General features: G+C 51.9%; 1 protein-coding gene across 4 annotated transcripts in view; it reads left to right on the forward strand.

The window, feature by feature from the left end:
* Positions 1-23,835, forward strand: part of Stk10 (serine/threonine kinase 10) — a 94,189-nt gene that overhangs the window by 37,271 nt on the left and 33,083 nt on the right. For 3 of the 4 annotated variants that reach the window (XM_039085736.2, XM_063268809.1, NM_019206.2), the window contains exons 3-7: positions 6,652-6,700; positions 9,770-9,919; positions 18,940-19,012; positions 20,015-20,209; positions 20,633-20,714. In XM_039085736.2, the coding sequence (XP_038941664.1) occupies positions 6,652-6,700; positions 9,770-9,919; positions 18,940-19,012; positions 20,015-20,209; positions 20,633-20,714 (549 nt within the window). Of the gene's footprint in view, positions 1-6,389; positions 6,540-6,651; positions 6,701-9,769; positions 9,920-18,939; positions 19,013-20,014; positions 20,210-20,632; positions 20,715-23,835 lie in introns of those variants that run through there. The other variant, XM_039085737.2, reaches the window with a different exon arrangement.

Genomic DNA, 23,835 nt, shown 5'->3' on the forward strand with positions numbered 1-23,835 from the left:
CCTTTTAGCGGAGATCAGTTCAGAAAGTGTAAGACCTTTTCCAAAGGTTGCTGGGGGCTCCTTGACAATTCCTGTGAATTTGAGGCTGAGTTTTTTTCGTTTCTATAAAAGCTATTGCTGGGATTTGGTGGAGATTTCCGATCCTGTGTTGGCACTGGGTGGTGAGGATGTAGACAGCACTGGGTGGTGAGGATGTAGACGGCACTGGGTGGTGAGGATGTAGACAGCACTGGGTGGTGAGGATGTAGACGGCACTGGGTGGTGAGGATGTAGACAGCACTGGGTGGTGAGGATGTAGACGGCACTGGGTGGTGAGGATGTAGACAGCACTGGGTGGTGAGGATGTAGACAGCACTGGGTGGTGAGGATGTAGACAGCACTGGGTGGTGAGCCTGTAGACAGCACTGGGTGGTGAGGATGTAGACGGCACTGGGTGGTGAGGATGTAGACAGCACTGGGTGGTGAGGATGTAGACAGCACTGGGTGGTGAGGATGTAGACAGCACTGGGTGGTGAGCCTGTAGACAGCACTGGGTGGTGAGCCTGTGTTGGCACTGGGTGGTGAGGATGTAGACGGCACTGGGTGGTGAGGATGTAGACGGCACTGGGTGGTGAGGATGTAGACGGCACTGGGTGGTGAGGATGTAGACGGCACTGGGTGGTGAGGATGTAGACAGCACTGGGTGGTGAGCCTGTAGACAGCACTGGGTGGTGAGCCTGTGTTAGCAATGGGTGGTGGTAACGTCTCATCAAGTTTAGGTTCCTGTTAGTGAACCTGGATGCCATTTCCATGCCTCTGTGTCATCTTCCCTTTCTTTTAGCAACATTCTGTGGTTTTCACATGATTTTTATATCCTACATCTTTGAGTTTTCAGCTGTGAATTTTGTGGTGCTGTCTCAGCATTCCCCTCCTTCCTGTTCCCCCTTTGGCCTCCAGCACAGGGTCATGTGTGGCCCCCCACCACAGGGTCACTCTGAATTGACATCCTTGATGAAGACATGTTCTGCACCATGCACGTCAGATGTCTCTCACAAAGCTGTCCGATCTTACGAGAACCTTTGGTGCATCATTGAATCAACTCTGTGTTATTTCTCCCTGCAGTTCGTTAATATGATACAGTACATTAATAGTTGTGTGTTTAAGTTGAACCATCCTCGCATTCCTAGGGTAAATCCTGCTTGGCTAAGGTTTTGTTTGTTTTTGTTTTTGCTAGATCTTGTTAAGTTTGATCTGTGGTGGTATATTTGTATATAACCTACTGTCTCACAAACCCCAACACTACAGATGCTGGGTTGTTACAACGTATTAGTTAGGGAACCATGATAAGAAAAATGACCATGGGGCTGGAGAGATGGCTCAGAGGTTAAGCACACTGGCTGCTCCTCCAGAGGTCCTGAGTTCAATTCCCAGCAACTGCAGGGTGGCTCACAACCATCTGTAGTGAGATCTGGTGCCATCTTGTGGTGTGTGGGCATATATGTAGGCAGAACACTACATACAGAGTAAATCTAAAAAAAAGAAAGCACAGGGCATGGTAGTGCCCACCTTTAGTCCCAGCACTCAGGAAGAAAGGGCAGTTGGATCTCTGAGTTTCAGGCCAGCCTGGTCTACAAAGCCAGTCCAGGACAACCAGAGTCTGTTACACAGAGAAACCCTGTCTTGAAAAACAAACAATCAAAAAGAGAAGAAAAATGACGTTACAGACATGGTTTTTCCTCATATTTTCAACCCAAAGCTTGGCCGACTCCACGAATGCCAGCCAGTAGATTAGGGGCAAACTTTATTTGTTACTGTTGATTTCTGTTTTCTAATTAAACCCCACGCAGCTGTGTGAAAGCCCAGAGGAACTGATAATCCAAGCCCCTGCGGCCCAGTGCTGACAAGCTGAAGGGTGATCCCTAAATTCCTAAAGGCTAAAAAGCCAAGTAAGGCGTGAGACTAGAGCTGGAGCCTTAGCTCTAGTCTGGGCCTGACCTCACGCTGAGCTTCCCGGCAGCCAAAGCAAAGTACAGATAAAGGGGAAGCATAGGAGGGAGTCCACAGTTCCATAAGTGGAGAAGAGGAAGGAAACCAGACTTTCAGAGCACCCTGCTTCCCAGGGCTGACCTCAGAAGGCTGAGTGTGTGTGGAACCTTGTGTACCAGTGTTGTGCAAGGGGTGTTGCAGTTGAAGGCACAGTGCCCACCCAGGCCTGGCCACTTCTTACACCAGCTTGTGATAATCATGAGGGTGTGCCAATAGCTTGTGGTCAACCATTGTCCCCAGGGACACTTGCCAATTTCGTTCACTAGAGGTGCCACAGAAGTAGATCAGAAGTGTGCCAGCACCGCGGCTTTCCGGCTGGGCCTTCCAGCCAGGGGTTGCTTTAGTATTCCTGGTGATGTTGGGGGCAGAGCTCAGCGCCATTTTGCATTTGAGGAAATGGACTAGGGGAGGTTCCCAGTATCACGTTCTCTTAATATCAGATGGGACTGCTACCTTTTCTTTTCGGATGGTACCTGGCAGCCGAGAGGCGTGTCTGGCCCTGTTGTGTGCACTGTAGGGCCGACCCCTTCAATCCTTGAGATAAATCTAGAAGTTTACCGTCGCCTGTGTTACAGGGACTGGCTAGTGGCTTCCGGCTTCTGGGGGTGTTGGGAGTCGGCCTGACTGCTGGCAGACATTGCCTAGGAAGAAGAAAGAGGATGGCGTCCTGGTTTTGTTTCCTGTTGCTGCTGTGGTAACGGCCTGGCGAAAGCAACTCAGAGGAGACAGGGTTTATTTCAGCTCACGGCTCCGGGTTCCACTTAAAGGTTGTAGGGAAGCTAAAGCAGCAGGGAGTTGAAGCAGCCGGTCATGCCTATGGTCAGGAGCAGAGGAAGGGCACATACGTGCTTGTGCTCTGCTTGCCTTTCCCACTCTCCTCCGGGGCAGGGACCAGACCAAGAGGATGGTGCCCCCCCCCCGGTGAGCAGTCAAGACAGTCCTCCACAGGCCACTTGATCGCTCTAGTCCCTCACTGAGACCCTTTTCCGTGTGATTCCAATGTGATTGTGTCAAGCCAACCAGGAGTCTCAAAAACAAATGGCCGAGCTAGGTGGCACTCGCCTTTAATCCTGCTTTAATCCGGGAGGCTGAGGCAGACTGATCTATCTTTGTGAGTGCGAGGCCAGCCTGGGCTACTTAGTGAGTTCCAAGTCAGCCAGAGGTACATAGTGAGACCCTGTCTGAAAACAATAGAGAGACTCCAAGCTCCATAGATACGTCAGGGTAGCAGCGTATATTGGCTGAGCCCCAACCTGGACAGTCAACGTGATGTTCCTGAGAGGGGTAAGGTGTGCCATTCACCTGACTTATCACTTATGGTCCCTTTGGGATGACTAGGGCTTGTGTATTTCCCTCGGCTGTGCTCTATGGCTGATTTCACAGTGACTGACAGGAGGCCTGGGTAGGATTGCAGGTGGGGTGCTGTGAGGTGCTGAGAAGTCCGCCTGCAGCTCTCTGATGCCTAGGAGGACAGCGAGTGGTGGGTGGGTGGGTGGGTGGGTGGGTGGTTGATGCTGGGTTTTCTTCCCTGCTATACGGGTTCTACAAATGAATACTTCCTTGAGAGGTTATTGTCAGGTTGGAGAGAAGTCTCAGAGACGCTGAGGTCAGTTTGCCGCTGATGAACAGGCAGAATGACTGACGTAGCTGTCTCAGAGGCAAATCCTCCCTTCCTGTGGGCAGTAGTGTGCAAGCAGACAAGTGCCCTTTCTCCATGGCAACTTTCTTATGGCATGGCCTATGGTGGGGCTGGCAGGTCAGGATTGTCCACTCCTCCTAAAACCTCTCTTGTTGCTGGCCCAGATCACAGCCCCACTGGGCATCTAGATCTGCTTACTGTTCAATGTAGCCTGGCCCTATTTACCTTCTGTGGTTCCCAGCGTGACTTCTCTCTCGATACAACAGTTGTGGGCCAGAACCACAGCAGTTCCTTTTACAGTTGAGGTGGGTCCAGATGGCTGAAGGCACCCCAAGGAGATGTGGGCCGGGGTGTGGGACCAGCTGTGGCTGCGTCCAAAGCTCTCTGCATTTTATTTTCATCTTTATATTACCCAGAAGCCTCTGGAACGTTGGCTCACAGTCTGTGGGTCGTGACCCTTTGGGGGTTGAAAGACCCTTTCACAAGGGTGTCACCTAAGACCATTGGAAAACACAGGTATTTACATTAAAATTTATAACAAAAATTACAGTTATGAAGTAGCAATAACATTATGTTTGGGGGTCATCACAACATGAGTCGCAGCATTAGAACAGTTGAGAACCACCGCTCTAGAAGGAATGATTAGGGGCCCATCGTATAGCCCTGCAGTGTCTTCTCCCTTTCTGTTGGAGAGTTAGTGTATGGCTGAACGTGTCCTTCCTGTTTAGAGAGACCCAGCTTCATTGTCAGCCCATGGTGCTGACTCTGCCCCTGCTGAGTTGTATCATGGGAGTGGAGCTGGAAGCTGGGAGGGGGCTCTAGAGTAGTCATGATGTTGGTGTCTCCACTCGGGGCAGATGACAAAGATCTGCTTAGAGTGCCCCGGGAGGAGCAGGGATGAGAGTGCTCCAGGAGGAGCAGGGATGAGAGTGCTCCAGGAGGAGCAGGATGAGGGTGCTCCAGGAGGAGCAGGGATGAGAGTGCTCCAGGAGGAGCAGGATGAGAGTGCTCCAGGAGGAGCAGGGATAGAGTGCTCCAGGAGGAGCAGGGTGAGGGTGCTCCAGGAGGAGCAGGGTGAGGGTGCTCCAGGAGGAGCAGGGATGAGAGTGCTCCAGGAGGAGCAGGGATGAGGGTGCTCCAGGAGGAGCAGGGTGAGGGTGCTCCAGGAGGAGCAGGGATGAGAGTGCTCCAGGAGGAGCAGGGTGAGGGTGCTCCAGGAGGAGCAGGGTGAGGGTGCTCCAGGAGGAGCAGGGATGAGAGTATTCCAGGAGGAGCAGGGTGAGGGTGCTCCAGGAGGAGCAGGATGAGGGTGCTCCAGGAGGAGCAGGGATGAGAGTGCTCCAGGAGGAGCAGGGATAGAGTGCTCCAGGAGGAGCAGGGTGAGGGTGCTCCAGGAGGAGCAGGGATGAGAGTGCTCCAGGAGGAGCAGGATGATGGTGCTCCAGGAGGAGCAGGGATGAGAGTGCTCCAGGAGGAGCAGGGTGAGAGTGCTCCAGGAGGAGCAGGGATGAGAGTGCTCCAGGAGGAGCAGGGTGAGAGTGCCTCAGGAGGAGCAGGGTGAGGGTGCTCCAGGAGGAGCAGGGTGAGGGTGCTCCAGGAGGAGCAGGGATGAGAGTGCTCCAGGAGGAGCAGGGTGAGAGTGCTCCAGGAGGAGCAGGGATGAGAGTGCTCCAGGAGGAGCAGGGTGAGAGTGCCTCAGGAGGAGCAGGGTGAGGGTGCTCCAGGAGGAGCAGGGATGAGAGTGCTCCAGGAGGAGCAGGGATGAGAGTGCTCCAGGAGGAGCAGGGATAGAGTGCTCCAGGAGGAGCAGGGTGAGGGTGCTCCAGGAGGAGCAGGATGAGGGTGCTCCAGGAGGAGCAGGGATAAGAGTGCTCCAGGAGGAGCAGGGTGAGGGTGCTCCAGGAGGAGCAGGGATGAGAGTATTCCAGGAGGAGCAGGATGAGGGTGCTCCAGGAGGAGCAGGATGACGGTGCTCCAGGAGGAGCAGGGATGAGAGTGCTCCAGGAGGAGCAGGATGAGGGTGCTCCAGGAGGAGCAGGGATGAGAGTGCTCCAGGAGGAGCAGGGTGAGGGTGCTCCAGGAGGAGCAGGGTGAGAGTGCTCCAGGAGGAGCAGGGATGAGAGTGCTCCAGGAGGAGCAGGGTGAGAGTGCTCCAGGAGGAGCAGGGATGAGAGTATTCCAGGAGGAGCAGGATGAGGGTGCTCCAGGAGGAGCAGGGTGAGGGTGCTCCAGGAGGAGCAGGGATGGGAGTGCTCCGGGAGGAGCAGGGATGAGAGTGCCTCAGGAGGAGCAGGGATGCGGGTGCTCCAGGAGGAGCAGGATAAGGATGGGCCAGGAAGAAACCATCTGTGCATTGTTCTCTGGTTCCCTGTACTAGCTGCTGCTGGTTTTCTTCAGACCTATGACCTGTTAGGTGTGTGCTTAGGTCTCTGTGTTGACTGGCTGGCTGGCTGGACAAATATCAGAAAACCTGCTCTTCAGTCTGCATGCCCTTGATAGGACACACTTTCTGGGCCTCTGGCTGTTCTTCTGAGCTTAGCTCACCCACCCCCCTCCCCAGCCCACCCCCACGCGCCTGTTACTCTGAAGGCCTGAGTCAGCTGCAGCAGGGCTCTGGCAGGTGGCGTTAGCATAGGGCTCTGTGAGGTATGGCCACCCTGGATTTGGTAAGGAGGTTGTGTGAGGCCCTGCGACCTAGAGCCTAGGGCGCAGGGTTGGCTCTGGACAGGCTGGAGGGATGTGTGTGGCACTGGGCCTGGCTGTAGAAGCCATGGCTGAAGCTTCAGGGTGGCGAGTTGGTTTCTTTCTTTTCTGGAATGATAAAGTGCCCATGGCATCTTTCGTGGGTGTCAGAGGCTCTGTGGATTTGTGAATGGTACGGAGGAAGTGGGCAGATGGACACGCCCCCAGCAGGAGGGGTGGTTGGAGCCCGCACTGAAGTGCATGGCATGGCCCTGGCTCATTGTTCTGGTTTGTGTTTCCTACAGATCATGATTGAGTTCTGCCCTGGGGGAGCTGTGGATGCCATCATGCTAGGTAAGTTTCCCTTCGGCTGCTGGGGAGGCGGGACTTCCCCCTGAGCTCCGCGTCATGCTTCCTGCCAGCTCTGACTAGTCCCTCTGCGGTGGTTTGAGTATGTGTGGCCTGTGGGAAGTGGCATGATTAGGAGGTGTGGCCTTAGAATAGGTGTGGCCTTGTCGGAGGAAGTGTGTCACTGTGGGGGCGGGGCTTCGAGGGCTCCCAGTGCTTAAGCTCCACCCAGTGCAGGAGAGACCCTCCTCCCGGATGCCTTTAGATCAAGATGTAGAGCTCTCAGCTCCTTCTCCAGCACCATGCCTGCCTGGATGCTGCCATGCCTCCCATCATGATGATAATGGACTGAACCTGTGAAACTGTAAGCCAGCCCCAATGAAATGTTTGCCTTTATAAGAGTTGCCTTAGTCGTGGCGTCTCTTCACAGCAGTGGAAACCCTAATTAAGACACCCTCCCTGGCTCTTTGCGGGGTGTGGAGAGAACACTGGCCTCTTTCATTGGAAGACTGGCACCTTCTGTTCAAGATACCGTGTGTCTTTATATCAACCACTCTCCCTTTTGAGCCCTCTTGACCATGATGCCCTCCCCATGGCACTGAATGAGACATCAAAGTGTCTTATCTTAGCCTGTTACTGCCGCTCTCACAGAACACCTGCAGCTGGATGAATTACAAAGAACAGGTTAGATTTGGCTCACGGTTCCGAGGCTGGGAAGTCCAAAAGCAAGACACGGGTACCTGGCAAATTTCCCACACTGAAGGCAGAAGGAAGCTCTTGAGGGAGAGAAACAGACAAAAGGCATCATCAGGAGCCCACTTCTGTGAGAACAAACGAGCCCCCACAATAGCATTAGCCTGTTAGGGAAGAGGTGATGATCTCGCAGCACCTCCACACTGGGGCTTTCAGGGACTCGTGCGTAAACCCATTCTGTAAACTCTGTGTGTGTGTGTGTGTGTGTGTGTGTGTGTGTGTGTGTGTGTGTGTGTGTGTGTGTGTAGGGGGGCTGCTATGTCTTGATGTCCTTGGCAAAGATTGATTGATATCAATGCTAAGAAAATACTGTGTCTTAGTCTTTTCCTACTGGTCCCAACAAAATACCCGAGGCTGGGTACTTTTAAAGAATAAAGGCTTTTAAAGCTTTGTTTTGGAAGCTGTGAGTTCACCATGGGGTGGCTTCTAAGGGCCATGTGATGGCTGGTGTTACAATGGGATTGAGCATGCAGAAAGACATGAAGAATAAGGCAGGAAGTCAGAGAGCTTAGTGGGTTAGCCTTGCTCGTTCTCCTGGTCTGTCTGTCTGTCTGTCAAGACAGGGTCTCACTATGTAACTGGCCAGGACCTTACTAGGTTGGCTTTGGCCTCACAGAGATCCTCCTGCCCTCTGCTTTGGGAGCCCTAGGATTATAACGTGTGTACCTCCGTGGCCAGTGTCCTACTCTTTTTATAACTTTTGGCTCCTGCAAGAACTGACACCAGGCTTATTTCTTCTGAGGGTGGGGCTCTTTATCTAATCATCTAGACTTCGCTCCCACCTCTTAAAGGCTCCCTCACCTGCACACTCCCACACTAGACATCAGAATGTGAGCCATTGGGGGACAACCTCTAGCCTTACCCAAAACAAGAACGGTTTGTGATCAGTGCCTGCCCAGGATGTATCTCATTAATCTTTGGTTATAGATCTGGAAAGAGTATCTGTTTATTCTTGTGCATGTGTGTGCACAGGCAGGTGGAGCAGTGGGTGTGTGCGTGTGTGCTGGCCTCTTAACTCCCCGTGGAGCTGAGGAAGACCTTGAACCTCTTAGCTCCCTATGGAGCTGAGGAAGACCTCGGATGCTCCTGTTTCCACCTTCCAATCTGGAACTACATTTGTGTACCACTTCTCCAGCCCCTAGAGGGACGCTTTTAAGAGCAAACTCCCAATTGCATGCCTGGCTACCCAGATGCACTTCATATTGGATTTCATATTAAATTTCCAGTTGCATGCAGCCACCACAGAAAAGACTTACAGTCCTGTTCCATCATACTGTGTCTTCCGCATAGCCTCTCCCTTTTCGAGAATGGTTTTCCTGTCCCCCACCGGCTCGGGTCTACGAATCTTGACCTCAGAGGAGGGCTATGTCTCCAAACAAACGCTCTATGGTTGTGGAGACTCCCCAGACAGCATCTAGAAGGCTCTGGGTGAGATGGTGGCTCTCTGGTCCACCGCTACGTTTCCTGATACCACTGCCAAGCCTTTGTTTCTGCTGGCTCTGTGACCTGGGCTGCATGTGCTCTGAGGTCAAGCACTCTGTGCCTCTGCGACTCATTCATTCAGATGGGATTGCTGTGTGTCCTGGCCTGTCTGTGTACAGGGGGTCCTGTCCCTACCCGGTCCCCACCTGGTCCTAAGCATCACTCTGCTGTGACCCTAACCCATTAGAAGCACTCATTGTGTTGTAGCTTGAGTGTGTCCTTCAAAAGCTCATATGCTGCAAACTTAACCCTCAGATTCACCCTCAAACAGAGTTTGCAGGTGGGTCTCTGGGAGAAAATTAGAGTTAGATGAGGTCGTGAGGCAGCCCCATGGTGACATCAGTGACCCACTAGCACACTTGCTATCTCACCATGTACACACAGCACAAGGACCTTTGTGGGGTGATGCCATGCTGTTGCGACTTCTAGCCTATAAAACCAGAACCCTTTCTGTGTCAGTTACCACAGCAAAATGGACCAAGGCGCCCCAAATCCTCCCATAGGTGCCCTGCATCTCAGTGGGCTATTTGTGAACCTGAACTCTGAAGCTTTGAATCTCTAAAGTGACCTTCAGCAAGTAGTCCTCTGAGCCTCGGTGGCCACATCTGTGTGCCAGGGAGAACAGCTCTGTCGGCCCTGTGGTTGTATTGTGGGGACAGAATTGGTCTGTATGCCTACAGGGTTCTGCAGATGCTCCCTAACGCTGGCCTAGAGAAGGTCTGGTGCAGATCTGGCAAGAGCCTGGTGCTGGCACTGTGTAGGGTCAGGTGTCAACCAGGAAATGGTTTGGTGCTGGCCCCTCGAGGGCTATTCAGTGATGACAGCGTTCCTCTTTTCCAGAGCTGGATCGAGGCCTCACTGAGCCCCAGATTCAGGTCGTTTGCCGCCAGATGTTGGAGGCTCTCAACTTCCTGCACGGCAAGAGAATCATCCACCGCGACCTGAAAGCTGGCAACGTGCTTATGACCCTGGAGGGGGACATCAGGCTGGGTAAGAAGGGCTTGAGGGACAAGCACTGTCTGAGTTCAGGTGTCCTGGCTGACGGTGCCACCTGGCCAGTGCAGCTCAAGGGGGCAGGACCTGGGCCTGTAAGTGAGTGTGGGGTCCTCACACACACAGCCACCCCTACCAAGGTACCAACAGTTCTCCCTGTGTCCTTGGACCACAAGCTACTCTAGTGCTTTTCAACCAGCGTCAGGGGACATTTGGCAGCACGGAGATAACTGGGGGTGAAGGTGTCACTTGAATCTCGTGAGTAGAGGCCGGGGTGCTGACCAGCATCATGTGGAATACACAAACAGCCATGATGCCAGAGCCTGATTCAAGTGAGCTTCCAGTTTGACAGACTCCAATGGGAGAGGTCTGTACCTAAGCGCGTTGACCCACTGAGCCATCTTGCTGTCCCCCTCCCCCCACCAAATTTTTTTCAATACACAATTGATGGAACCCCCAGATACACCCATGAGTGTGATCAAAGATAAACTGAGCATCAAAATTGATTTTTTTTAAATCTCCTTTTTCTTTGTATTCTTTGTAAGATTCTAGCTAGTCACCACATGTGTTCTCTCCTGCTGTTTCCCACTGTCATTCCCCAGAGGCGTGGCTCTGAGAGCCTCTCATCTTTCTTTCTGCACCATTAAGTAACATGCCTGTAATTCTGCCATTTGATGGGCAGCACATGTGTATGTTATACAACCCACATGTGTATATCATACAACCCACATGTGTATATCATGCAATCCACATGTGTATATCATACAACCCACATATGCATATCATAAATCTACATGTGTATATCATACAAGCCACATATGCATATCATACAACTCACATATGCATATCATACAACCAACGTGCATATATCATACAACCCACATGCGTATATCATACAATCCATATGTGTATATCATACAACCCACATGCGTATATCATACAATCCACATGTGTATATCATACAACCCACATGCATATGTCATACGACCCACATATGCATATCATGCAACCCACATGCATATATTATACAATCCACGTGTGTATATCATACCATCCACAAGCACAGGAGGGGTTAGGGAGAGAGCTAGAAGGACCTCCGGCTTCTTTATGTGGACACGTCCACCACATTGGTCCCCAGTGCCCCTCAGTGTTCTGTGTGCATCCTAGTGTGTGCTGGGCTCAGGGAGCAGGAGGGTGGAGAGAGCTCATGCAGCAGGAGGCAGCACCCTGGTTCCCACTGACTTGATAGCATTCAGCTCCACTGCCCAGTAATGTCTGATACCAGTTCACTGCAGCGTTCGCCACACCTCCTCACCCCTCCAGCATGGAGGTGTAGGCCTTTTTACTTCGTCCAGTGGGCGCCTTGGTTTTAGGGACATGGGAGAAGCTGTAACCATGGAGCCTCCATGAGAACTGCAGGGGTGACGTGAGGGTGGAGGCAGAAAGGGCACAGTCAGTCAGAGGAGTCCAGAGAGGGCTCAGAGAGGACTAGGGCCAGCTCTGGGACACAGAGCTAGCAAGATGTGTGGTAGGGGCCAGCTCTCCCTAACTCATGCCCACAGGGCCAGATCTGCTGTGCTGTCCAAGTGAGGTGCAGGGCCTGCTCTCCTGTGCTGCTGATGGCAAGGGGGTAAGACCAGCTCTCCTGTTCTCATGACCTAGTAGCAAGCTCCCCCGACTGCAGCGGATGGCGAGAGTGAGGGGCAAAGGGAATCACCGCTCCCACAGAGGCCACCTGATGTAGAGCCCGGTCTTGTTTTCTCAACTGAAGTTGACTTCCTTTCTGGCTTGTATGAAGTTGTCATAAAACCGGCCTCTCCGCCCCTCCCCCCTCCCCCAGAGCAAGGTTGATAATGTTTTGGACTGACATGAGCAACAATCGGAAACCACTAAACTAAAAGCTGAATTGCAGTTATGCCGTACTGCAGCAGCTGCACTGTGCGCCAGTGTTGAATACTTGGGCGCTCACGTCAGCCTCAAAGGTCACCGACTGCATTTTGCAGAGGAGGACTTTGTAGCTCATAGAGGTTAATTCTTTCACCCAGTATCACACAGCTAGTAAGAGAAGCAACTGGGGTTCAGACCAAATCATCTGGCTGCAGAGCTGACGTGCAAGCCACTACACTCTTGTAGACGCCTGGAGGCTTGTAGTAAACAAACCCCACCTCCTGTGTGTCCAGTCAGGGAATGCTCATCTCTTAGAACCGAAGTGGGGAGAAGAGGCAGCTAGGAGTATGTGGTTGGTTAGAGCCACACAGAGCACTGCTTGGCCTCCCTAACTTCTGCCTTTCTAGAGAACCCCAGTCTCAAAAAGATTCTGATAAGATCAAGTTCTACATTTCCTTACGTGGACCCGTAAGATATACTAGAAGCCATTGGAGGCCGCGCTGTCAGTAATGCTAGCGAAGGCCTCTGATTGGCTCAGCCTGGCTCAGCGTGCTGTGATTGGCCCAGCTTGTAGGCCTCTGGCATGGAGGGAGGAGCCGGGGCTCGGTGCGGAAGTCCTCCTTCCTTTTTGTGTTAGTGGGCAGGAGGTGGGCTAGATGGCCTTTTCAGAGGAAGAGAGGATTAGGCCAGAGAAACAAGTCATTGTTCTTAGCCTGTGACTAAGGGGGTCGGGGGTGGGGCGCAGGAAGCCAGCTCAGAAGACTGCTTTTGTAGTTGAGGTTTGGGGTGATATAGGGAGAAGAGAAGCAATCAATCGATCGATCGATCAATCAACAGATGCAGCGATAAGAAGGTGAAGATAGCGGGGAGCCCCTGAGCGAACAGGCTCTACTAATAGGGTATATATAGTTACCCCAAATCTACAGAAAATACAATAGAAAGCTTGTCTGGGTAAGGGTGGTCCTTCCAGTTTCATGACTGGATTACAAGGGCTTGAGGAAACTGAGGGCCCCAGGAGTGGAGCGGTGTGTCTCTGATCACGTTAGCATCCTGTCCCCTCCCTGCCTGCTGCTGTTGGCTGTGACACCCTCAGGGAGGGCAGATCATCCTGTAATTAGGAGAAGCCTCTGGCTAGTGAGTCCAGCTGAGCCACTGGCTGCTGTTACCCTATCAGGGATCCCCAGGAAGGTGGCCCCTGGGAGCCCTGGGGAGGGCTGGAGCCTCCACTCCTTTCCTCCCACCCTGGTCCAGCAGGTCACAGCCCTTTCTAGACCTTGCTTTCCTGTGGACCCATGAGGGACCTGGCTACTGTTGTATGGCGTTTGGATGGGTTCCAGGTGACTGAGCGGGGTTGTTATGGGGGCACCCACATCCCTACCCAGCACCCAATCCTCTTCATACTCCCTGGCTTCTGGGGGGAAGCTGTTGTGTCTTGTGCCTGTGTTGATCACCTGGGGGCACAGGAACAGAACTTGCCATGTATCTTCAAACATTTCAACTTAGGTTTGTGCGGGGGATGCTTTTAATCCTCCAGAAAAGATTTTTTTTTTTAAAGATTTATTTATTTATTATATATAAGTACACTGTAGCTGTCTTCAGATACACCAGAAGAGGGCATGGGATCTCTTTACAGATGGTTGTGAGCCACCATGTGGTTGCTGGGAATTGAACTCATGACCTCTGGAAGAGCAGTTGGGTGCTCTTAACCGCTGAGCCATCTCTCCAGCCCAAAGTTGCATTTTGTTTTTTTGCTTTTTTTTTTTTTTTGGTTCTTTTTTTCGGAGCTGGGGACCGAACCCAGGGCCTTGCGCTTCCTAGGCAAGCGCTCTACCACTGAGCTAAATCCCCAACCCCCAGAAAAGATTTTTATACATGCATAAAACGTACTTCGAGTGTCTGGGAGCAGTTGTACTTGTCTTTACTCCCAGACAGAGTTAGAGGCTAGCTTGGTCTACATAGAAAGTTAGAGGCCAACCAGGGCCGTGTAGTGAGGTCTCTAAGAAAGAGATGGGGCGGGGCCAGGGTAGAGTGCGTGTGCATGAACTTCAAGGTATTCATTGGTAGTGAAGTCAGAAAGATGCATGTGTGAATCCAGGGAAAACTAGTATTTTGTTGAGTTTTATTTTTGTGTGGTGCTGGGACTCAAGCCCAGAGCATGCTGGGTAGAGGGAAGTACTTTCAGTCAACTGTAGCCCTTGCCTCTAGACTCTCTTTTTCTTTCTTTCTTTCTTTCTTTCTTTCTTTCTTTCTTTCTTTCTTTCTTTCTTTTTTTTTTCCAGAGCTGGGAACTGAACCCAGGGCCTTGCGCTTGCTAGGCAAGCTCTCTACCACTGAGCCAAATCCCCAACCCCTAGACTCTCTTTCTAAATATGTATATATTTTTTATTTTTAACAGAAACACAAGAAATATGTACATTTATGGGGTGCAGGGTGACATGATCAGACCTTGCGGCTATTGTGGCCATGCCTTCGGCCACTTGCTGTTTTGAGAAGAACATTTAAAATCGATTTGATTTCGAGGCAGTCAGTCATTGTTCTTGCCTTAAAACAAAGGCTCTACCTTGCACCCACCCTCATCCCTCCTGGTCCTCCCAGCTCCCCCGACTCCAGCCTACTCATCTATCTATCCTAGCTCCCCGTCTCCCCTCCCCGCTCCCCCCACTCACCCCTTCTCCCTCCCCACCTCCCTCACCCCACTTCTGGGAGATTCTCAGATAAGTTGCAGATTTTTGTCTTTCTGTGCTCGTCTGCCTTTTAAAATCGAACCTTATCCGCCTGTTTCCCCACATCCGTGAGTGTTGCTCACGGCCACCGTTATTTCATACACATGCAAAACAGGTTACCTGTTAGCTCTGGGCTGGGTATTAAGTGTGTCAGATCATGTTGCCAGCCAGCCAGCCACTCCAGGAGTGTGCCAACTTCTGGCTCCTGGAGCCTCCTCTGGGAGTTGCTGGGCCATGGGGTCTCACTTAGCTCACACTTGCCTCAGCCCCTCCTTTCTACTCCCAGCACATATACCTCTCAGCAGATTGCAAAGTCTTCCTTAACCACATCCTGTGTTTTACATAAGAGAGGGAGGGAAAGAGAGAAAAGTAAACCCCAATAGCATTGCTAGAGGTGTTTCTGTTTTCTAAACCGTGAAAACGGTGCACTCCATCGAAAATGGTTTAAAGAATAAAATCGTGCAAAGGAAAAAGAATAAATAGACCAAGGGCCTCTGTGGCTGTCCCCACCAAAACCTTTCACCTGGGGAGCTGACCACTGAGCTTTTGGGTGCAGCTGAGTTTGGGTACATGCAGTATGCAGAGGTTGGATTTTAAATGCGGCTGGGATGATGCTACGTGTGCTTTCTGTCTCGGAGTGTTACTTCTGGTCAGGTCCACAGCCATGTTCCTTTTTTAGGGCTGTATGCTTTTTCGTAGCCGAGGAGAAGCATAGCTTAACCATCTGCCTCTGAGCTCCAGCAGTGAGTTCAGTGGCTTCCAGTTTGACATTCTTCTGAATGCTGCTTCTGGAAGCCTCTGTCTGTTTTCTAGATCTGTTTATAGACATCTGCAGCCAGGACCAGGGTTACTGCTGACAGCATACAGTGGGGCAGCTGCTGCCTGCCTATCCTGGTGGCCTGAGTTTGATCCCCAGGGCCTACATGGTGGAAAGGAGAGAACCGACTTCTGCAAGTTTGTCCTCTGACCTCCACATGCAGACTGTGATAAGATAAGATAAAAATAATAAAATGTGGGGTTGGGGATTTAGCTCAGTGGTAGAGCGCTTGCCTAACAAGCGCAAGGCCCTGGGTTCTGTCCCCAGCTCCAAAAATAAATAAATAAATAAATAAATAAATAAATAAATAAATAAATAAAATGTAATAGAGAATGTGGGACAGGAGAGATGGCTCAGTAGTTAAGAAACATTTACTAGTCTTGCAGAAGTCTGATTGAATTCTCAGTACCCACTTAGTGGCTCCCACATGCCTGTAACTCTAGTTCCAGTGGGTCCCCTTCTCACTCCATAGGCACCGGGCATGCAGGGTGCACATACATCCATGCAGGAAATCATTCATACATATAAAATAAAACAAAAGGGTAAGTATCCAGTAGTCCTTGCTTATCCATAGCGACACAGTCCATGGCCCAGAGTGGGTACCTGACAGTACTGGTGGTTCAGAGCCTTCTACATAGTATCCATACATACTAGTGGCAAAGTTTAGTTTCTAAGCTAGGCACATAAGAGATTAGCAACATTTGGTGGTAAAATAGAACTATAGCAATATACTATAGTGGGTGTTATTTAAGATTTATGACTTATTTCTAGAACATCCCATGTAATAATTCCAGACTGGAGCTGACAGCAAATAACCAAAACTATGGAAAGCCAAGCCATGGAGTGGGGCTGGGCTGTGTGAGCAAAGACTTTTCAGCAAAGTCTCTATGCTCCCTTAGCTGTGGCTGTGCTCCCTTAGCTGTGACTGTGCTCCCTTAGCTGAGACTGTGCTCCCTAACCTGTATTCCCTTACCTGTGACTGTGCTCCCTTAGCTGTGACTGTGCTCCCTTAGCTGTGACTGTGCTCCCTTAGCTGTGACTGTGCTCCCTTAGCTGTGACTGTGCTCCCTTAGCTGTGGCTGTGCTCCCTTAGCTGTGACTGTGCTCCCTTAGCTGAGACTGTGCTCCCTAACCTGTATTCCCTTACCTGTGACTGTGCTCCCTTAGCTGTGACTGTGCTCCCTTAGCTGTGACTGTGCTCCCTTAGCTGTGACTGTGCTCCCTTAGCTGTGACTGTGCTCCCTTAGCTGTGACTGTGCTCCCTTAGCTGTGACTCAGAACATTCCCTCAACTAACTGGTTGGGTTTCTTGCTCTACGAGTGTTGTCTGGGCTAGAGCTGTGGGCTGAGCAAAAGGTGTTTCTACAGAAGTCCCAGTCTATCAGGGAGAATCCCTTGAACCCACTGCCCTGTTTCTAACTTATTCTGAAGTAGAGAAACAGAATCATACTTTGATGAGAAGACATTGGTAAAGATGCCTTGAGATGGCTGCCCACCCTCGCAGAGGATGCTCTCATGAACTCTAACACAGGTCACCCCAGTGAACGTCCACGGAATGCCTGAGGTCCTGGGCTGCTGGGAGGAGCCACCCCACCCTCCACACTGGGAAGAAGTAACAGCTCCCCTAAAAGTTCACTTGGTGCCTGCTTCCGGGGCAGCCCTGGGGCCAGTTATCATTGTGGAAGTTGGTGGTTTCCCATTTCCCCTTTCCTTTTACAGAAGGTATAGCAAAGCCAGGGGGGCGGGGTGGGAGTGGGATGGCCAACATCTGGAAGATTCACCCTAAGATCTCAGCCAGCGTTTCCCCAGGAGACAGGAATAGTGTCCTGCCCATGGTTTTTGTGGGGAATCGGGCTCCCAGGTATCCTGGCTGACCTAGCAGGAAGGAAAGCCTAACCCTCATTCTAACCAGGAGCCCTTGAGGGGCCACCCTCCAAGTAGGCTGGGGGGAGGTCCCCTGTGTCTGAACCTCACCTTGAGCAGTTCTGGTCCTGCCCCCTCTCTCGGGTCAACACACACACACACACACACACACACACACACACGAACGTACGAGCGTGCGCCCAAGAACCTATGTGTGACCAATCTTCAACTCTCTGGCCTAGAGAGGCTGCTTTATAGCCACTCCCAGGAGAGGCTTGTTCACCGAAGTCTCTTGAGGCCTCGGGTTCTCAGGGTGAGCCTGCTCTTGGGAGTAGCAAGGTGCTCCTGTATGGAGACTCATGATGACCTAAGCTGGAAGTGGAGCCATTTTGTAAATGTAAATTTGATCCTCGGGACAACCCCTAAATGAGCTCTAAAGGACCAAGGGTCAGCATCCCTGTGTCACAGAGGGGAAAGCATCACTGGGTGTCGCAGTGCTTGTGGCTTTCCCCCTAGCTTATTCCACCCTGACCCTCAACCATCCTCTGTGTCGTTAGCTTCCTGTGCCCGGACACACAGCTCTTGCCATGACCCTCGATTGCTTGGAGAGCCCCCTAGACTTTTAGGGAGCTCCATCCAGGACAAACTGGGGATTGTGGATTTAGTGATGAAAAGGATGTCAGGACCGACCCACGTCCTCAGTGGAGTCTGATTTTATAAAGATAGTTTGGAGTGGAATCAGCATGCAAGGTGAGAGATAGAAGATGCACAGGAGAGGAAGTTGGGCCGTAGGGACGGCTCCTTCCATTGGTAAAGGCCCTTGCTGTCACGCCTAGCACCCCAAGCTTCATTCCTGGAAATCACATGGTGGAAAAAGAGAACTGGCTCCCACAAGTTGTCCTCTGACCTCTGTATATGCAAGCTGTAGGTAACATAGGCATCGTGTCTTAGCTCAGTACTGAGCAAGCAAGAAAGGGGGTGACCACCATGTAGTTGTAAGGACAGAGCAGGAAGCAATTGGGTGTGACCCCCAGATCCCCAGCTCCTCACTCGCTTAGCTCAGCTGTGAGAGTCTGTGCTCAGGGACTGCTTGAAGACCCACACCTTCCTCGAGAGGGAAGGGGAAGTGGGTCATGTGCACAGAAGGGGGTCTGTGGTGCACATGAATAATTTAAAAGTGCCCTACAGACTTCCCTGCAGTCAGTCTCCAGGGAGGCGTTCTTTTTCAATTGAGGTCCCCCTTTCTGAGATGACTCTAGCTTGTGTCAAGTTGACATGAGACTAGCCGGCCAGCGCGTGTAGGTAGCTCTGGCCGTGCCTCGGATGGGACTGGAACCTGACCAGGTAAAACTAGGAGCCGCCAAAAAGAAAGAAAAAGACAGAGCCAAGCGATTACAGATAATACCTTTAAAAATGTTTGTTTTTAAATGACAGTGATGTAATTCTGTTTGCAACGGTGTGAGTAGTTGAACAGCACACTGATGGGTGTCACTGTTTGTACTTAGTGTTATTTCACAAAAGTGCCTGGCCTTTTTTTTTTTAAGACAGGGTCTCACAAAAAAAAAAAAAAAAAAAAAAAAAAAAAAAAAAAAAAATCCCCAAGTCTGGTTGCCTCATCCCTAAGTCCAGCAAGTGCATTCCGGAGTCCACACCTAGGACTTCACCCCAAGGGTGTGGGTGGAGGAGAATCCCTCAGCCGTGATTTTATCTGAGGTTTTTGTGTTGCAGCTGATTTTGGAGTATCTGCCAAGAATCTGAAAACTCTGCAAAAGCGAGATTCCTTCATAGGAACGCCTTACTGGTGAGTCTTGGGGCCTCCGAGCAACTGATTAGCAGGCTAGCCTAGCAAGCCCAGCACCCCGAGGTTACCTCTGCATGGATTGCATGGTGCCCGTTCAGAGCCCCTGAACCAGCCGTTCAAAGTGTGTGCGTGCGTCCAGCGTCTGCTTCTCTCCTGGGTACTCCAGTGCCTAGCACAAGTGACTTAACTTCCCCACGCCTCACCCATAAACTGGGGTCCCAGTGGAAAGCACCCCACTAATAAACTAAACAGAGTCCCTGAAAAGGCGCTTCGGCTCCTGGTTTGTCTAACACACGTACTGAGTTTGGGGTGCTGTCTCCGGGTGAGGACGTGAGAACCATGCAAATTCACCTGTCCTTGTGAGGAATCTCCTCTCTCCCCAGTTGTGTCTCGTCCTCTTTCAAAACTATGACTTAAAATAAAAACACCTAAGAAGAGACAGCGCTCTGGCAGAGGAAGACACCTGAAGGACCTCTGGCCCCAGCCTGCACCCTCCCACGCATGCAGGGCATCCAGGCAACACCCCAAGCCCAAGCTCTCACTCAATTTCACACCTGATTACTTTGTGTTCTGTTTTTACAACTGGCCACGGTGTCAGCCCCTTCCTCGCTTGCTTACTACTCTTAACTCTTTCTCTCCCACCCCTCCCGTTATTCCTCTCTCTTCTCTCCCACCCCCCTTTCTCTCTGTGCTGTCCTGTTCTGTTTACCCCCACTGTCCTACCTTGTTGTTTTATTGCTGGAACCTCCCCCTTCTGCCCTCACCCACCTGCCCCTTCCCCAGGACTCTGTTCTGGATTGCTGCTGCCACCTTGTGGCAGGCTCCAGGAACTGCAGCGGGCCGAAACCCTTGAGGAAGACAATGGGATGCCAGTAATTCAAATCATGGCTTCAAATACTGCCAACCTCCAGTGTGGTGCTGGTGGTGTCCGAGACCCCGAGGCTACAAGCAGCACCCACAGGGGCCCAATTCTTAGCCCTTATTGTTCCTTGGTTGGCTCAGGATGGCCCCTGAGGTGGTGCTGTGTGAAACCATGAAGGACGCCCCCTATGACTACAAGGCTGACATCTGGTCCCTGGGCATCACGCTGATCGAGATGGCGCAGATTGAGCCCCCACACCATGAGCTCAACCCCATGCGGGTCCTGCTCAAGATCGCCAAGTCGGACCCTCCCACCCTGCTCACACCCTCCAAGTGGTAAGGAGGGGCTGTGTAATTATGGAGGGTCTGAAGCCACTCCAAAGTCAGGTGGATGTCGGAGGTGGGGCGGGGCATCTCCAGGCCTTTCCGAACTGCCTGCCTGAACTATACAAACAGCACAAAACATTAGGTGTGAGAGCAAGACCAGTTAGCCAGGGGGAGATTCCGTTATGTCCCAGGACATAGGGAACTGGAACAGAGCCCAGGCAGCCACACGGCTCGGGGATGGGGACTTGGGTTCAGATTCTGACACTGCCATGCTTATTCCCTAGCTAGTCTATATTCCTCTTAGACATCTATGTCCTGGACAGTCATGTGCATTATAAGAAGGATGTCCTGGGGACCCTGTCTCGGAACACCTAACCCTGGGCACACGGTGCCCGGGCTATGGCTCACTCCTCACTTACGCCTGTCCCCCAGGTCCACGGAGTTCCGAGACTTTCTGAAGATAGCCTTGGATAAGAACCCAGAAACCCGGCCCAGTGCTGCGCAGCTGCTGCAGGTGAGTGTGGATTCATTACATTGTTCCTCAAAGGCACCTGGTGAGGCTAAAACAACAAGCAGTCGAATGCTTAGCTTGGCCTGAGGTACAGCTCGACCTGTCCAGTGTATTATTAGATGTGGTGGCTCACACCTCTAAGTCCAAGCAGAGGCAGGAGAACCACTGCAAGCCCAAGGCCTGGTCTACAGAGCAAGTTCCAGGGCAGCCAGAGCTACATAGAGGGACAGACCCTTTTTCGAAAAGAAAACAAAACAAAACAGAAGTGTGCCTATCCGCTGGGAGATCCTGACTTTCCTTTCATACTTCTGGTTCAAAATCAAATGTGCCTCCTCAAGGCCCACTTCCAGCATGGTGTGTTTGCTTGAGGGATGGGGCTGCCGTCACTGTCGGATGCAAAGGCCCTAAGCCACTCGGGACCAGTCGCTTCCTGTAAATGGCACCTCCCATGCTGGGGCATCCGTCCTGCCTGACATTGTCAGGGCAGAGACCAGCTGTCGCCTGGAGCCTTGGCAGGAGCTAGGAATTCCACTTCCTAGCTGAAGCAGTGCCTGCCAGGGGATTCTCAGCGTGCTGCGGAAGAGCACAGAGCAGAGGGGAGAGTAGCAGAGGGAAGATGCTCTGCCTCAGTTTACCCAGATGCCTTCAGACCTGCTGGGGCCTCTCCAGTACCTGTTAAAGTGCAGGGTGGGAGGGATACAGTGTTCTGCTAGACCTGAGGACACTGGGCTCAAAGGAGAAGTCCCTGCCCGAGGTCACCTGGTTGGAATGTCAGAGCTGGGGCAGGTCTTGTCTGTTACTCCTAGGGTGCTGCTACTCCCTGTCCTTTTGTGTCCCTTGTGGCTAAGCCACCCAAGCTCCCCGGGACTGATGGCTCAGTCATTCATCTGCACAAATGTCCCTGACTAATGCAGCAGTTGGTGACCTGGATCTGAAATTAGGGTTGTGAGGAGTTCCCTCTGAGCCTTCGTTTCTCCCTTGGTCACACAGCTGGCAGTGATGGCTAATGTCCTCATTCCAGTGACTTGGCTCTGAAGTCTGTCCTCTTGGCCACTCTGGGGAGCTGCTTCTAATGAGTAGAGGGGAAAAAAAGTCTAAAGAAGGGGTGGAGAATTGGTTCTGTGGTTAAGAGCACTGGCCACTGGTCCAGAGGACCCAGGTTCAGTTCCCAGCACTCACATAGCAGCTCACAACTGTCTGTAACTCCAGTCCTGTAGGATCCTGCATATGCATGGTGAACAGACACCCATGCAGGCAAAACACCTGTGCACATAGAATAAAAGTAAAGTTTTTTTGTTTTTTGTGTGTATTTTGTTTTGTTTTGTTTTTTTAATTAAAAAAAAAAAGACAGAAACAAAGAGAAAGGGTGCAGGCAGCAGGTGAGGGGAGCATACTTTGATCTGAGCATCGCCCCCTAGTGGCTTCTCGGTGCACAGAGAGAAAATAAGCTCACTCGGATGGGACATCTGTTTCGGTGACAGCAGAGATCCTGGCCAAAGAGAGGTGCCAGTTGGCAAACGGTATGCTGCCTCTTCCATGCCGGCAGCTTGGAGCCATCAGCCGAGCTGGCTCTGAGCAGCTATCCTTCTTCCTGGAGGGGTAGACAGTGAGGCCAGCTCTGATCTGCTCTTGTGCAGGATCCGTCATGAATGCCTGGGCTAGCCTGCCTGGTGCAGCATGGGGAGTGTTTGCCCAGTGTTTGGCCATTCTGGGAGGTGCCGGGGTCCAGCTCTCTGAGGGGCCTCAGCATTTGAGTCAGGCAGAAAGGTTTTCTACAGCCTTGACTAGAGGTGGTGGGCTGATGCAGCACCCTTCTCGTTCCTTGTCTCTCAGAGATTAAACACAAATCAAGGCCAGTCAGCCTTGGCGGGGCTGCTCACACACAACAGACACCTGCCCTGAGCCCCTTGCAGGGAGCTGCCCTGCTTAACTGGACCCCTTACCTGCGCTCCCTCCCCGCTTCTTCCCAGGGACCTGGGGCTCCAGGCAGGCAGAGCAGATGGTTCTCTTCAAGAGCTACTAATTTGGTCAATATGTACAGTGCCCTGGTGAAAGCCTTGTACTCTGAGCAGGCTGGGCCCACGCTGCTGGTTCTTGTCCTGTCTGCCTTAGCTCCCTCTTAGAGGTGTCCTGTGGTGTCCTGCTTGGGTCGTGTGTCCCGGACTCCAGGATAGTGATTGTGATGATGGGGTTGTGGTGGTGGTGATGGTAGTAGTGATGCCATTTTGAACACCCACTATGTAGCACGTAGAACAGCCAAACTTTTATCCCTACTCCTCAGATAAGCAAACTAAGGCACAGAGAGGGTCTCTTGACTTGCTCAGGTGGGCAGTGAGGGCTGGATTTTATCCCAGGTGGCTTGGCTCCCATCACCTAGTCAGCACACTTAACCCTGCACGTCCTGGTGACCCATTGGTTAGTTCTGTGGAAAGCCCACTTGGGACCATCGGAAAAGTGTAGCAGCCACAGTGACGAGCTCCTGGGTAGCAGAGCTGAGAGTAGCCTGGGAATGAATGAATGAATGAATGAATGAATGAATGAATGGCTTTCCATTGCCTGAGGCTGTGCATGCTGCCCAGGCTCCCTCCTAGCTCCCTTTGCCTGAGTACCAGGCACAGGCTCCGGCCTCCAGGACCAAGCCTAGCTCAGGATCTTCAGAGGCCATATCTTTGCTTAAAACTCTGTACTTGGAGTTTTCCCTAACTTTGCCCACACATCTCCTGGGTCCCAGCTTGAATGTGACACCTCCCCTCTCAGGAAGGCCCCAGCGAGACTCCGAAATGTCCACCAGCCTCCGGTTGGTCAGTCTGTGGTGGGCCTTCTGACTCCCCTTGGTGAAAGGCCTGACCTGGCCTGGCACATGAGGTCACGTCCCAGAGTCGCTGTGTACCTACCTATGCAGGAAAATTCAGTTCTTCACAGCTCCACTAGATTAGATGAACTGAGGTCAGGCTGGTGCAAGAAAACATGGTGGGCGCAGCTCTTTAAAGATGTGACATGTGTAACTTCAGGGGGAACGGGTAGGGAGTGGCCTGCTGCCTGTCTGCCAGTGTCAGGGACTGAACTCAAAAGCTCACACACGTTAGACAACCACTCTACTCCTGCTCTACACCCAGACACAAAG

The sequence above is a fragment of the Rattus norvegicus genome, chromosome 10 (assembly GCF_036323735.1).
Source record: "Rattus norvegicus strain BN/NHsdMcwi chromosome 10, GRCr8, whole genome shotgun sequence".
Lineage (NCBI taxonomy): Eukaryota > Metazoa > Chordata > Mammalia > Rodentia > Muridae > Rattus > Rattus norvegicus.